The sequence below is a fragment of the Oratosquilla oratoria genome, chromosome 9 (genome assembly GCF_046742065.1).
Source record: "Oratosquilla oratoria isolate Oo_2021 chromosome 9, ASM4674206v1, whole genome shotgun sequence".
In the NCBI taxonomy this organism is placed as follows: Eukaryota; Metazoa; Arthropoda; class Malacostraca; order Stomatopoda; family Squillidae; genus Oratosquilla; species Oratosquilla oratoria.
Window position 1 is genome coordinate 67,091,742 of NC_134785.1, and position 15,295 is coordinate 67,107,036.

At 39.9% G+C, this 15,295-nt stretch overlaps 1 protein-coding gene across 1 annotated transcript in view; it reads right to left on the minus strand.

The window, feature by feature from the left end:
- LOC143028505 (tripartite motif-containing protein 2-like) overlaps window positions 1-9,143 on the minus strand; it is a 70,555-nt gene extending 61,412 nt beyond the window's left edge. The window contains exon 1 of the mRNA XM_076190698.1: window positions 8,082-9,143. Coding sequence (XP_076046813.1) covers window positions 8,082-8,108 — 27 coding nt within the window. The 5' untranslated portion in view covers window positions 8,109-9,143. The remainder of the gene's footprint in view (window positions 1-8,081) is intronic.
- Between the last annotated feature and the right edge of the window lie 6,152 nt (window positions 9,144-15,295).

The following is a 15,295-nucleotide window of genomic DNA, read 5'->3' on the forward strand; positions in this document are numbered from 1 at the left end:
ACCTATACATATATATACCTATACATATATATACCTATACATATATATATATATACATACATATATATAATATATATATAATGTATATATATATATATATACATATATATACATTATATATACATATATATATATATATATACATATTATATATATATATATATATATATACATATATATATATATATATATATCATATATGCAAACCAGAACGCCTTTAAAAGTATGACACAAATCTTACAAAATAAAAATAAATATACGAGAACCATATCACACGCGTCACTAGCTAACCTGTCTCCGAATTATTATATTGTGGTACCTAGTGTAAGCGACTAGGATAAAGCCACCTTGACTTCTAGGTATCACTGACCTGGGTCTCGTCTCCTGTGTGCATTCAACTTTTCTAAATCGTAGATTTAGAATAATTTTGACCTCGTCCGTTGCTTCATCTTCAGCTGATCTAACTCGACCTAACGTTAAATCATGCAAACCTAACATTAAACTAACTAAACGTTAACCTAACCTAACCAAACGTTCATCTACCCTAACCAAACGTTAGCCTTACTTAAGCAAAAACGAATTTAACTTTACCTAACGTTCGTTTAATCTAACCTAACTTTACCTAACGTTAACTTAACCTTACCTACCGTTTACATGACCAAACCTAATCTAACCTTGCCTAACCTTCTATGTGAACTATCAAATCTCGGCTCGAAAATAAAACAGTGACCACAGGAATCCATTACCTTACTCACACGCAACCAAACCACGTTCCTGCCGAGATGGACGCCACGGAGAAACAGAATCGGCAGACAGAGCAAACAAACGAATAAAATAAAATAAAAGTGGCACCCGGTACAGAAGGGGGTTAATTCATTTCTCTTCTTTCATTTAGCCATAACTTATCCCAACATGGAGATCGATTAAAGTTGATGCTACGTTTCATTCCAACTTACTATGGGTTACAATGATTACGAATGTCGACAAGATACCTTTCGGTCAATTGCGAGATCGGATGAAAAATGAATGAATAAATAATACCAAAGAAATACTAAATCATATACATAAAAATAATAAACACCAAAGAAATATTAAATGATATATAATGAATGACAAAGAAACTAAATAAATCAATAAAACTACAATGTCATCATTCAATTTGATTCTATCCTTCACAAGGCTCCCGATAAGGTCCACGACAGCATTTGCCACTTTTGTACACTCCCCAAGGTTACAAAAACAATCAGCTGTTTCATAATATTATGCTGTTTACGTCGCGTACTCAAGACTACTTGTGTACATGCGTACCGTTCACCTGAAGAATCTATCGTTGAAAAAAACTGATCATTTTCCATGCAAAGTTCCCTCCATTTCCAAATACCACAGAGATCGTTGTTGTTATTATATCGTGAGGGAGGTATGTTTGAGTAGTTTAAAATATTAATAGAGAGTTGCCTTTTCAATCGTGGTTGGTATTTATTTAATTGTTTTCAATCAACTCCATCATTCTTCCCAGTAATAGAGCCTGTCATCTTTTTTTAAGTAAAGTAATAAAGAGTAATCAGCTTTTATTTACAATAGGCATATCTTCAATACACGAATCACCAAACACAGCAAGTGTGGATAAAGCAATTTCCAGCTAGAAAATTTAATATAGTATAAATATTACACACTTTGTTTCAGCTTTGTGTATTACCATCTAAACTTACGCCATTAGACACACCTTTGGCATGACGAATGGCTATTGTTGATTGGTCGGTTGCCAAGTCGTTAAGACTCAGATTTACGTTTAGAAGATTCACAGATTACACATGTAACTTGCGTATTAAACGTTAAGTGTGTAATCCTATCACGATATCAATTACTGGCCATTCTCTTCGGAAGAAATCGTTTTTGTTTTCATTCTTATAGCAATCAACTTTCACAATGGTGGCATCATTAGAGGCGTGCTGATCTTACATTCGCTTAGTTGTGGGTTTGAATCCCGCACTCCTCCCCGATTCCCAATAATGACTGTTACCTGCCCCAACAGGGCAAGGGTGACGGCTTCGGCCGCAGCTACTCAGCGCTTCCTGGCGTAGGCTCCTCAACTTTTAGCATGGATTAACTTCTTCCGTGTCGGAGTGTGGGGACTGTTTCTGAGTGACGTCATCTCCGTCGCATCCCTCATCCCCGTCGTGGTGATGGAGTATGGCACTTGACACTGGGGGGCTATTGCTGTCGCCTGGACAAGAGCTTGGTGGTTAGGTTATCTATGTGATGTTAAGATTAGCTGATTACATCGCGTCCTGGGAGGAGGAGGAGGAGGAGGAGGAAGAAGAAGAAAGGTTGGGAGGAGGAAGAAAGGTGGGGAGGAAGAAGAAAATGAAGGCTAAGAAGAAAAAAGGAGAAGATGAAGAAAGAAAACGGGGTAAGGGCCTAAACATACCACTGATTTTGTCCCTTTGTTTGCCGGGTAACCTCCGCTTATCGTCGCCCAAGGAATCATGATAATAAATAATATAAAATACGACATTTTTGCGAACGACACTGATTAGGATGCTCAGACGTCGTAGACCCAGAAGTCGATAAACTGGAGGGGTGATTCTTGAATCAAATCCCCAAATGGCTTTCCGGATAAGTAGTTTGTTCCTTTTTCAATGTTATTTATCAAGTTCAAAATATTAAGTGTTCAATGCTTGTGTAATATATTACGATATATTGTTTTAAGTTGTGAAAATGATTCCTCGTTACTGTGTATAACGTTTGCCCTATTTTTTTCACAATACTGATGAAAGACACTGTGCACTAATTTACACACAAGTTTGGTCCACCCTGTGTAATACAGTAATATATAGTAATAAATACCTTGCTGAATTAAGATTGCACTCAATATTTTAGGGGCTTTAGTGACACCTTAACGGACCAGAGTCACGAGGCAATATTTCATAATTGGAAATAAATTTTTATCATCTTTAACTTCTATTATACATCCATCCTCCTTCAATTTTGCACCACCTCTATGTCTTCCGTGGTCCCCAAGGACAGAAGCGCTGGTTACTACCGACGAAATAATTTTCATTACAATCATGATAACTAAAAAAAAATAATTACAAAATTCATCGTTTGGCGGTTTCCATAAGGGACAGGGTTGGAGATATCGCGATCTGCCAAGAGTATTTAGCCTAAGTAATGATCCGGTAGTTTCCATTCTGGATTCTTAGGCCCCTGTGATCCTTGGATGTCCCCAGAAGGCCCCAGAAGACTCCAAGAGGGTCAACAGACCGACCAGTAGCAGCTGGTGGATACCAAACAATTTCATTCGGTGACAGAAGGACCTAACGAAAGGTTTGGAAACAGCATTGCATAAGCCCAGGACCTCCGAACAAACTGGTCGGGAACCGGCTGGACTACATGATACATGCTCCCGTTTGTCTGGGATAGTGCCATGTTAAACAGTAAGAACTTGTTTTTGTGCACCTTAGACTTATATGTCAGTATATCTATAAAAAAAATATTGCATGGTGATAAACTGGTTTTGAGGTACTGACCATAGGAAAGCTCGATGGCATACGCTAATGTGTGCCTATTGGACTAGTACGTGGTGTAAAAAATTACTGGTTCGCCCTTGAGAAACTTCTTCTCTTCCTCGATAGCTAAAAAAATAATAGGCATTGCATACTTATGAACCAAAAAACCTACACGGAATACATAAATATTAACTAACCAAAAATCCGCAGCAAAGTCATATAATAAATAATAATTATTCACTGTAGTCCACAAGAAGACCTTGTCTATAGTTACTGCTGGCTGCGGACATTTGTCAAGATTAAGCAAGTAAGTAGTGTGACCGAATAAGAATGATCATCATGAAATTTGCCCCATTCATCTTGACACCGTACTGTTACGGACTGAAGAGATGATTCTAACGTTCTTATATTTGATTAGACACATATTTTATTTGTTTCCAGGCAATTCTGCATTACTTGTGTCACCTTTAAAATTTTCTGAATGTACCGGACGAATGGGAGTTGAGGATTATTCTTTGCTGGTATGGAAGTGCGATTTTTATTTGCGTGCACAATGTTAGTTATTTGTAGTTCAGGTTAACTGTAACACACGTTAAGGTTAACTTGAACAAGTCAATTACATCATCAACAGATATCCATTTTTACATTACTCAACAAGGTGTTTTGAACAAGAAATTGACAACAGGCAGAACACTAACAATGGCAACAAACATGAATTAGGTTTTTGCCACAGTCCCCAGAAAAAAGGCACCATAACTACAAACTGTTGTTGGCAGACTCCCTAGCCAAAAGAGAGTGCCGAGTATCTCAAAAACAGTCATTTATCGCGGACCAAAGAAGTCCACAGCGGAGTTCCTCAAGGGGTAATATTACCACCAGCGCTCATGTTGAACGTATTCACACACCACGACCTTCCCTCTCCAAACCCTAAGCACAGCACCAAACCTCACACATGATTATGCAGACGAGTTCACAATAACAACCCAGCATAACAATTACAAGACGTCGGCCGAAAACATTTGGACATGCCTCAAAGAGGCTGCAGACACGAGAGGGTGCCCGTGCCCCATCACAACTCCCTGTGACGTTGGTCTGGCCTGATCATAAATCAAAGAGGCACCCAGTGGCCAACCGTGTGACGGTGGTGCAAGATGGCCCACATGGACAGACGCGATGGTAAACCACACTCCATGAATAAATAAAACAAGTGAATAAGAAACGAACCAAATAAATACAATGAAAATAAGCAAAACAAAAATAAATGTATCCAACCATACAAGACTGAAAATAATAACTAAATACGCTAAAACAATACCAATGACACACATACGATATACAATATACTTAAAAACCAAAATATTCCCCTTACAAAATAGTCTGAAAAATAATTTTTGGCTACATTAAAACAACGCCAAAAAATACATTTCCACTCATAAACCAAGTTATGCAATACGGCAGAATTGATAAACTCGCTATCCCATGCAAAATCCCTCGAACACACCAAACTCTCACATACGACAAACACAACCTCACCAAACGCAACAAGAAAAACAAACCCAACATCATCCTATTCAAATATATACAACAACCTACCCCAAGTACCCAACACTTCCATACATACACACTTGCACAGGTCACAAAACAAGCACCTCTTCATAGACTACCACATTCCGTACTTCACCAGACTTTCCCAGAAATCACCCCAGCAGAGATTTCACTACCAAGACAAGTATGAACTGCACATGCATACCTATGTTCAGGTCACCAACCTCCGATACAGAATTATTCAAACGACAATCGCTGAATACCGTAGATGCAACTACAACACAGAAGAAGACACACTGAACTTTATCCTACACTGCCCTACACACTGCAGACTATTCAGCAAAATATTTTCAGCGAGTGGTTTATTGGACAAACCAGTGATTGTGGCCAGTTTCCTGGAGGCCGCGGATCGATTCCATTCTTACACGTACTGTAAACATATTATTCGTTATCAAAAACAGTAGTTCATAGTTTCGACAGCTATCACAAAAGGAAAACAGATTACGTACTTAAGATGTTTTCCATGTGTCTCCAATATGGGGGATTTACTTCGCACTTTAAAAGTATACAAACACATAAATAAATATATATTATTCAACCAATGCTAGTTTACGTAACTCTTCGTCGTCAGTTAACAAATAGTTGTTTACAAATTGGGTAAAGCTGGTCTTCACGTAGTACGTCTCAATACTCGACTTTATGATCTACAAAACCATTTATGGTTCTCCTCTTTCTACTGCACAGATATATGGAACATTTATTGAGACTGTTACTCACTAACGCAAACAACCCTCACAGCGTCATATACATATATAGTTATGTATATGAATATTCAGCGTGCTTGCGAGTGACCGTCCCTTAGCTAAATAGTGCTGCAAAATGTTTGCAAAAACTCGAACGTAAGAGTACCTCTCTGTTCAACCGAAAATGTGTGCCGACTTGACCAGATGTTGATACTTTATTGCTGTCAGCGTCCCAGGAATTTTTTATTTATTGTCATACTCCTGATCTGTGTTAGTTTTATTCTTTATCGTTGTTAACAAAATGCATCTTATTACATGAGCCTTATTTTTTAGATAGAAAACACATTTTGAGGCTTCCAGAAGCTTGTGGTTCCTTTTTAGTGTAATTTCGATTTTTTCCCAATTCGACCTCGTAAATCCATAATTCCAACTCACTTTAAATAAAATTCACATAATACAAGTTAGAACATTATCACTTTCTTATCAGTTTAACAATATCTCACATAATTCCTTCTATCGCAGTTTGAAATATACGTAGTTTATAATACTATCTGCTTATCTTTGCAAAAATGTCCGCAACATTATGAAAAAAACTACAATCAAATGCATTAATGTCTGAAACATTATGAATATCATTTACGATGAACCGCAATGTCAAAGAATACCGATCGACGAAAAAATGTATAACCGAAATAAACAGACAAACAGCTGCGTAAGCAAACAAACTGGCAGACAGCATATCATATTGCCCACGCATTTAGCCAACTGCGTTGAAAACTTCGAATACAGGACTCTGAAGGAAGTTTATTTCACCGACAACGCGGTTAGTCTGTATCTTCCTTCCTTCTATCTAAACAAGATAGTGTCTTTATTATAACTTTTTCTCAATTTTCCAATGGCGAAATCCAGACAAAGTCTCCATTTCTCTTCACCTATTTTATAATTTTTATTTAAATCTATCATTTAATCACTTAGAATAACATCACCATTCTTAATTCACTTTTCAACATTATTTTGAAAGAAATTGTTTCTGATTTCCCTCAAAAAACTTGAGTGCCATTATCATCAGCCACTGTTTTCTTATATGTCTTATCTATACGCCTGCCACTAATTTTCCCGGCCATGTTTACAGAAACAATATAAAAAAAAATCCGTCTATCAAAAAAATAATTCAGCTTTAAAGATGAACCCACTGAGAATACCGAACTCAAATGATACCACGTGTTTTCATCCGAAAAATCAAATAAATTTTTCATTCGTTTGTTCATTCATTTACTTGTTTATTTTGTATAATTTTATGTTGTTGTTTTTTTCCATAAAATTCCATTCCCCCACCCGTCTGGGGGTCTGGTCTGTGTCACCAAAGTCAACTAATGAATGAATCATTCAAAACACTCCCAACAGCATACCATAAACGACGCTTCTGACGTTATCCTCGACTTTGTTAGCATTCACTGCAATGGACACTGCAATTAGCACTTAAACCCCACGCAGTCCATTCTGATTAGTCAACCGATTTTATTCGTCTTAATTACCACCTTCCCGGCGGTGAATGGCACTAATTTTTTTAAGGAAATCAGAAGCAATTTCTTCAACCAACCCCTTCCCTTCCCGAAGATACACTTTATCTTTGATTACACTTGCCGCCTGGCTATTTCATGCATCTCCGTCGTACCTCTCCGGCCGGTAAACGGGGGGGGGGGGGGGTCAGTGAAGCTCTATACATTTTCCTCTGACGCAACGCCAAATCCATTCAAATTGCAAGCCGTCATTATTTTCCATTTACTATTTTTTTCTAAAGCAAAATCATGTGGAATAGGACAACTCAATAGTTTCTCAAGAGACCGCAACCGCCATGTTGCAGCTATATAAATCCACCTAACAAAACCTCGAATACTCCAAGCAGTGAACTCACTCCTTCGCTACATTTTTTTGTAGTTAACGCCAGGTAATTCTCTTCAACTGAACTTTTCACCACACGCAAGGATTTCAGGCCTCTTTCCATGCTGTCCCTTTACATATTATTCTTAGTGACGTCAGACGATCTTATTCCGCTTAAGGAATGACAGTGACCCAAGCGGCAGGTCATCAGAGGTCACGCGCAGTGACCCTCGTTCCCCGAAGACAGGTCATATAAGAATTAAAATGTAGAATCAACCTGAGAACACATTATGCTATTACATGAGGAGTTATGGTGTCTGATGTGGTGACCCCACTCCCTCTGTCAAGAACGAAGTCTCGGGAGACCAAGGTTCTCGAGGTTGACCTCGAAGTGTACATTTACCTGTTCGAAGTACGTTGCAAGCATCATGGTTGCGGCTGGAAGTAGTTCGGCGATGTGGTAGCAAAGAGAAGTGTGAAGCCGTCAACAGCACTGCAAGAAGAAGTCTGGACTCGTTTGGTTCCAGCAGGAAAGAGAAGCCACTTCACTGCATCTGGTGCAGCAACACTGCAGTCCCGTCACTGAGCTTCTGTTCCAAGTCTCTTCATGTCTTCATTTCTTTCTTTCTTTTTCGGTTGTGCCCGTTTTTGTTTTGTTCTTCGCGAAACTCGTTAAACGGTTTCCTTTCACTGAGAGCGCCGACTCCCACAACGGTTGGGCGAGCGCACTCTCGATACTTTCCACTATTATTATGTCACAGCCTTATTCGCTTACCGGCACCAAGATCCGTTGCTGGGCGAGAACTTCTGATCACTCATTAGTTCAAGACGGTCCTATTTAAGTACCCTCCAACGAGAGAACCTTATCTATCAAATCAGAAAAAAGCAACGCGTTGGGACTATTCCAAAGCTAATCACGGACCCGCATTAGAGATATAATCAACAACAACGCATAAACGGCGTGGGCTGAATATCGTCCGCGTTGACAGCTGTGTTGTGCACACACGACCAGACACTGTATGAGCCAGGTCAACAGTCTCCGTTCACCAGCAACCGTGCCTGTGGCGTGTTACATCTCTGGTCAGCGAGGAGAACGACCCTGCACACGACTGACCCTCCGGTCTCCTCAACCTCTCCTCTTTCCCCTTCGCGTTCTCGCACTTGACGTCGTTTTTCGAGTTCTACTGGAACATGGCAACGAAGAACATCAAGGAGGGGGTACAGACGACCATGCCGCTACAAGTTTGTGTAATACAATGTCAGGTCGTGCGCTGACAAGCCACACGGGTCGTCATCCTGTCACGAGCGAAGCCGTCAGTTTGTCGTTAATCTTGAAGACCCACACATTCGGACGCAGTCCCGGCGCGCATGAGACGACGTGCATACGCTGTGCATGCGCAGTGCACCTTGTCGTACCCTCGCATCAAGAGGCGTGTTTACCGACTACCTGGCTCTCGCCCGCCCTGTCTAGTATCAAGTCATGGGGACTGGCCACGGTTGCCAGATACCCAGGTCTAAAACAGGACAGGTTTTTGTGAAACGAAAAGGACAATTGACTAAAATAGAATAACATTTATAAATATAAAAAACTTTTGTAGGAACTTACGTTATCAAAAGGTGATTTCCAATCACACTCTTACACAGATAAATAAAACGATGCTGTTGTTGTTGTTTAGAAAATGTACAATAAATAAACTTATTTCAATGAATAGGTCTAAAATGCTCTGAAAAATATCAACAACAAAATTTCCTAGTACGACTTTTATCTACATCTCACAGAAGCAACATTACAATCTAAACTTACATAGGGTATAGTTGGAGAAAGAACTACGACACTATGCTACACCACATTTGTACTTAAAAAAATTCAAATCCTTTATACTTGAAATAAAATATATAGCAGTGATGGTGTTGGTAACTCAGGGAACAAGATTGCGATTTTTTTTTTCTTCCGTGATTGATTACCAAGATAACTTTCTGCGTCTTTGTTGCCAGAATCCAAGGCTGCACACACAAAGCGTCGAGGAACTTATTTTCAAAACTGTACTCTGAAGGTGATGCCCCCTCTTTATTTTCTTTTTTTATTGACAATTTCCCCTCTTATAATTGTTATTCTACATGCACATTCATCGCATGTATCTCCAAGTAAATCTATTTGAAGAGAACATATACTCTTTCTTGTTCAAAATGTATAAATACAACCAATGTATGGTATGCATGGTAGACATAAGATTGAATATAAAGATTACTGTACAATGCTACATCTAGCTATTCAGACTATGCAAATATGAACTGCATATTATATAAAAACTACTGAAATTAAAACCAAGTGAAAATTTATAAAAAAAAAACAATTATAAAATGAAAAGAAAAAAGAAATTACGTTATCGCTACTTTTATTTACTTTACTTATTTACTTATTTGGAGGATTGGAACAAGTGAAAATGTTTGATACTGCCTTTTCATATAAAAAAAAAAGACAAAAGAGACCTGAAAAAGGCCACTTTGCTCAATAGGACAGATACCAACCTTGCAGTTCGGTGCTGTTCCCGCCACGAGTTTCTGAAAGCGTGAGGGTTAGGAAGCTTAACTCTCACCACCTTGGATTATACCCACGAAGGCGCTGTGCATGTGTGTGTACACTGCGCAAATCGTGGGATGAGGTTCTTCCGGTTGTGCCCTTACTCAAATAATTTTTACATTATCCGTCTATGTCTCACGTGCATCATACTCGAGATAAATATGGGTACCATTTGCGTATTATGATAACAACAATAATAATAATGGGTACCAACATTTTCAGTAAATGGAAACCCACAACCCCACAGTGGCTGGCAACGGTCGTCAGGCCCGCCCATAGATCCCTCTGGGAAGAAACGTTGGGCTTGTCTGTGCTGTATCAATGTGGGATTGTTTCTGTCACCGGCTTACTCTAGGGACAGGAGAGCAGTCGCCGGTTGTCAGTTCTTATTTGTGATAAGAATTCAGGGAAGTTGACAGATCTTGCACCGAGACCGAGTATGGGTTTTGCAAACGCGTGGGAGGAAGATTCTCACTGACATACGCCCCGTAAGACCAACGGTCCCTGTCGTTCGTCCATTTGGATATAAGTCCCAACCAAAATTATAAGTGCTTATAATATATATATATATATATATATATATATATATATATATATATATATATATATATATATATAGAGAGAGAGAGAGAGAGAGAGAGAGAGAGAGAGAGAGAGAGAGAGAGAGAGAGAGAGGGACAGAAAATATAAAACTAAGACCTAAAAATAAACACTTACATAAGTACCCACAACCATCAGATCAAATGATATCCCTCATCTCTTTTCTTTCAAAACGAGAGGAGACAAAGAATAATGGGATGATGGTGATGATTGCAGTGGTCAGATAGTGAGCACTATATTAGGAAAGAGGCTGGGACAAAGGTGCCTCCCGTGATTATGATATATTGAAACTGACCACTGCTTTGATAATGCGATGATTTGTAGAATATAGCAACTGGGAGCACAGTGCTACAAAGGACACAAGCGCCTGAACGGAATGCAGTGAGTTGTACTGAACTTAGCAATAATATTCAGACCACATTTCCCAGACTGGCTGAGGTACGAGTATTAGTAATGTCCGGAACATTACTGTGCACTAACTTAAACTGCCAGTCATCAGACTTGTTTTTCCTATTGTACTTCATCGCCAATAACCAGCTGTTCTATCGGTGGGGGGACAAAATAACACCGATGAGGTGGAGTCACAGAAATTATAAAGAAATGATTTAAGAGTTGGATACCAGAAAAGAGGTACATCAGACGTTGAAAGTAATAAAAATTTCTTTGAATGGAATTCATAGACGCTTATTAGCAGCCATCCCTCACGGTCTATCAGTAACTGTATATACTGAACATACGCTTGGGTTCAACAGTCACAGAAGACTGGTAGAGTCCCAGAGATCAAATCAAACAATGAGAGTGCATGCGTGCTGAATGAAAAGGAAAGTAAATATTGGCTCAGCCAATGCAACGGTGCGGGGATTAGGTAGTGCTTGGGCAGGCGTCGATGGTGCTGGGAGCAGAACTGAGGAGGAATGGCAGTTATTCTTAGGACGACGACGATGATGATGATGAAGACAATCACTACCAGGGGATGACGATGATGAAGACTATCACCAACAGACGACGATGATGACGAAGACAGTGACGATAACGATCATTACTGGGCGACAATGATAATGATGACGATGATGATGATGAAGACAACGACCACCACACGGTACTTTATCATCACCGGCTCTCCTCCACCCTTCCGGAGGATAGCCTCTCCTGCTTTCACCCCTCCACGCCCGTGTGTGCACTCTCGCTTATAATTTAATTCCTACTCCTCACGCTCACCTCCGGGGCTACTCCGTAACTCCACTCTCACTCGCTCATACACGGGCGCGCGCGCACTCACATACACACACACACACACACACACACACACACACACACACACACACACACACACATATATATATATATATATATATATATATATATATATATATATATGTTTCATTGCTATTTCATCAGCTCTTCTATTCTTATGAGCAATATCGCGTCTACGAAATCGTGCAGCCCTTACAAGTAATCTTAAATTCTAGAGAGTTCAAAACAGACTAGTTGAGTTTAGTACAAGAGATACTAAGAGAAAGAGAGAGAGAGAGAGAGAGAGAGGATGTTATGAGCTTCGATTTGTTCCCGTGTAGGTCATCCAGTCCAATGTGTGTAGCTCTGTACACAAACACAGGCTCACTCTCACATACTCCCTCGCTGACACGCCCTCCCACATCCACCTCCTACCCTCCACCCACGCCCTCCCTCACCCACACACGCACACACACACGCTCCTTGTTCACCTGGTTTAAAAATCAAATATAAATTCATTCGCGAGCTTTGCATTCGTATCCAAGACCAGAAGAACACGCACGAACACACACACACACACACACACACACACACAACGTCCATACACCCACACACACCTTATCCATTTACTTTTCCTCACATTCTCTTTTAACTTTCTCCTCTCTCATAGACCTCCTTGCCCAACTGACTCGAGCCTCCATTCAGAATCAGCTATAAATGTAGTATCATCCCCAAATAACAAATGTCCTGCCGTTCTCACCCACCAAATCCTGTCAAATATCCCATTTGTCCTATTGATTCTATTATTATCACTATTGTACGTACCGTTAACATATCTATTGCTTATACTGTAATTATTATTTCTATTTTTTTTATTGTCATTGGCATCCCTGTTATGATCAACTTTCTCGTTATCATACAAATGTCGTTATTATTTTGACTAATTGGATTAACACGCGTCCTTTACCCAAATATACGAATATGTATGTGGATGATATTTGTTGTTGGTGCTGCTGTGCCCGAGCGCGCGCGTGTGTTCGTGTGTATGTGCGTGTAAGAGCGCTACCCTTAGCATCCCATCCCTTTATCTTTAAATAGAGCCGACCTAACTACTATATGCTTTCAACTCTGCTTGCGGTGACATCATCTCTCTGAAGGATCATCTTTGGGGCCACGTGCTCTCCCTGTGCATTAAGTCGGCATCTAAATGTCGATACTTTTTGTCCTGCTCTTTGCTTATCTGGGTTCCTAACCCGTCTCTCCATCACCCCCTCTTGTCTATTTGAACTTATCATATTTGTTTTTAAAATGTCGTATGGTTTGGGCCAATGTTTGTTGGATATTCTTTTCTGTCCTATTTTTGTCGCTGCCGTTTATGTACTTGAGCCTGTGACCCCTGGTTCCGCTTATGTCTTTACATGATCTTTTTATTGCATGAATAGTTTTCTGTTAACAAAACTGGGTGGGGGCAGTTTATTGAAACCCTTAATAGCTTTGAGTCACGAGAAGGAAAGTTGTATTCAACACACACAAACACACACGAAGACACACACACACACACACACACACACACACACACACACACATACACACATATATACACACACACACACACACACACACAACTCGACAGCTACTACAGCGGTCCGAGTTCGAATCCCGCCCAGGGCTGAAACAATTTCAGTATCGCTGCGCTATGAGTCGTTACTCCAACTCTCGTAGGCGGGGAGTTGGGTGTGTGTGTCACAACGTTATCCATAGATCGGTCATATATGAGCTCTGAGCTCTCTTCCGCGAGGGTAATAACTGTCGATCACGAGTCCAACACGTTATCCAAGACCAGATGTAACTGCTGTTCTAAGAAGCTGAACAAGGAATGAAGGCTACCACTTCCAAGATGGGAACTAGAAACCCGGCAATGTTAATACGGAAATTGTAAGCCAAGAAACATCGAGGACGCTCTGGGCTTTATTAAATCCTACGCAGATCCACCCCCAAGACCCTCGTGACTGATTAGGAAAAAACACCTGGAGAACAAAACCAAGGATAAACACAGAATAATGTTGCATACAAATATTCCTGTAAACGTAACAAAGACTTTGCATTCACTGATAACGAGAATATTTTGTTGTTCTCACCGAGACCCAACTGCCACAGGAAGACTTTGACAAGAGTCGGCGAGGAATATATATTTTCTTTTTTGTCTTTCTTTCTTTTTCTTCTTTCTTACCCTTTCCTTTCTTCTTTTCTTTCCCCTTCCTTTCTCTTTTTCTTCTTCGTTCAAAGAAGAGCAGCGAATCCAAGATTCGAATTTGTTGTTAGGGCAACACTGATGTTTGGTTATCAGCCTCACCCTCTGGTATCAGGGATCAGACCATAAAACCAAAAAATCTAATCATCAACAGACCCAGTACTCTGGCCATGTGTAAGCACCTTCTCTAACATCTCCAAACGCGAAAAATATCTTCTATGGATAATTCAATTCAATTCTCAGTTTTACATGTAGAAGGAACAAACTTAACCTTCTTGGAGATTTCAATGCCCGTGTAGGTTCATATCATGTGCTGTAAGGCATAATCGGTAAATAGTGTTAGGATACACACTCAATAAACACACTAACAATTTGTTGTTGTCTTTGGGGCTCCAGTTTACCAGCGTTTCTATCCATATGGACAGCCTAATCGATGAAAAATAAAGGTATTGGGAAAGCTACAAAGAATAAACCTACTTGAATGAATCCTTAATCAACAGAGTATCAATTCATTACTGTTTCTGGGTTGTATTTTATCAGCGCTTCTATCCTTATAAATAATCTTTCCCCACTGCTGTACGTTACCAATATACTATCAGCTGTCTGGCGTTGTCAAAATACGGAAATCTGATATACAAGACTCAACAATGACCAGAGCATTGCGGGAGGCACAATATTGGAATAACTACCAATTTTCTTAGAGCTTCGGATCAACAATCAGAACCGAAAACAATCCATGGGAATTCACTTCAATCCTAGCAATCTTCAAGATCCTGATAAGTTGTCAGAACAAGGCAATGCACTTACTGATAACAGTACGCACATTGTAGTTCTACATTTCACCGCAATCAGTTGGGGGCGCCACTGATCACGAGAACGTGAAGCTAATACAGCGATTCTCAACCCTTGTCACATACCTACCCCCTTTGGCTTGATACAGTTACCCATTTAC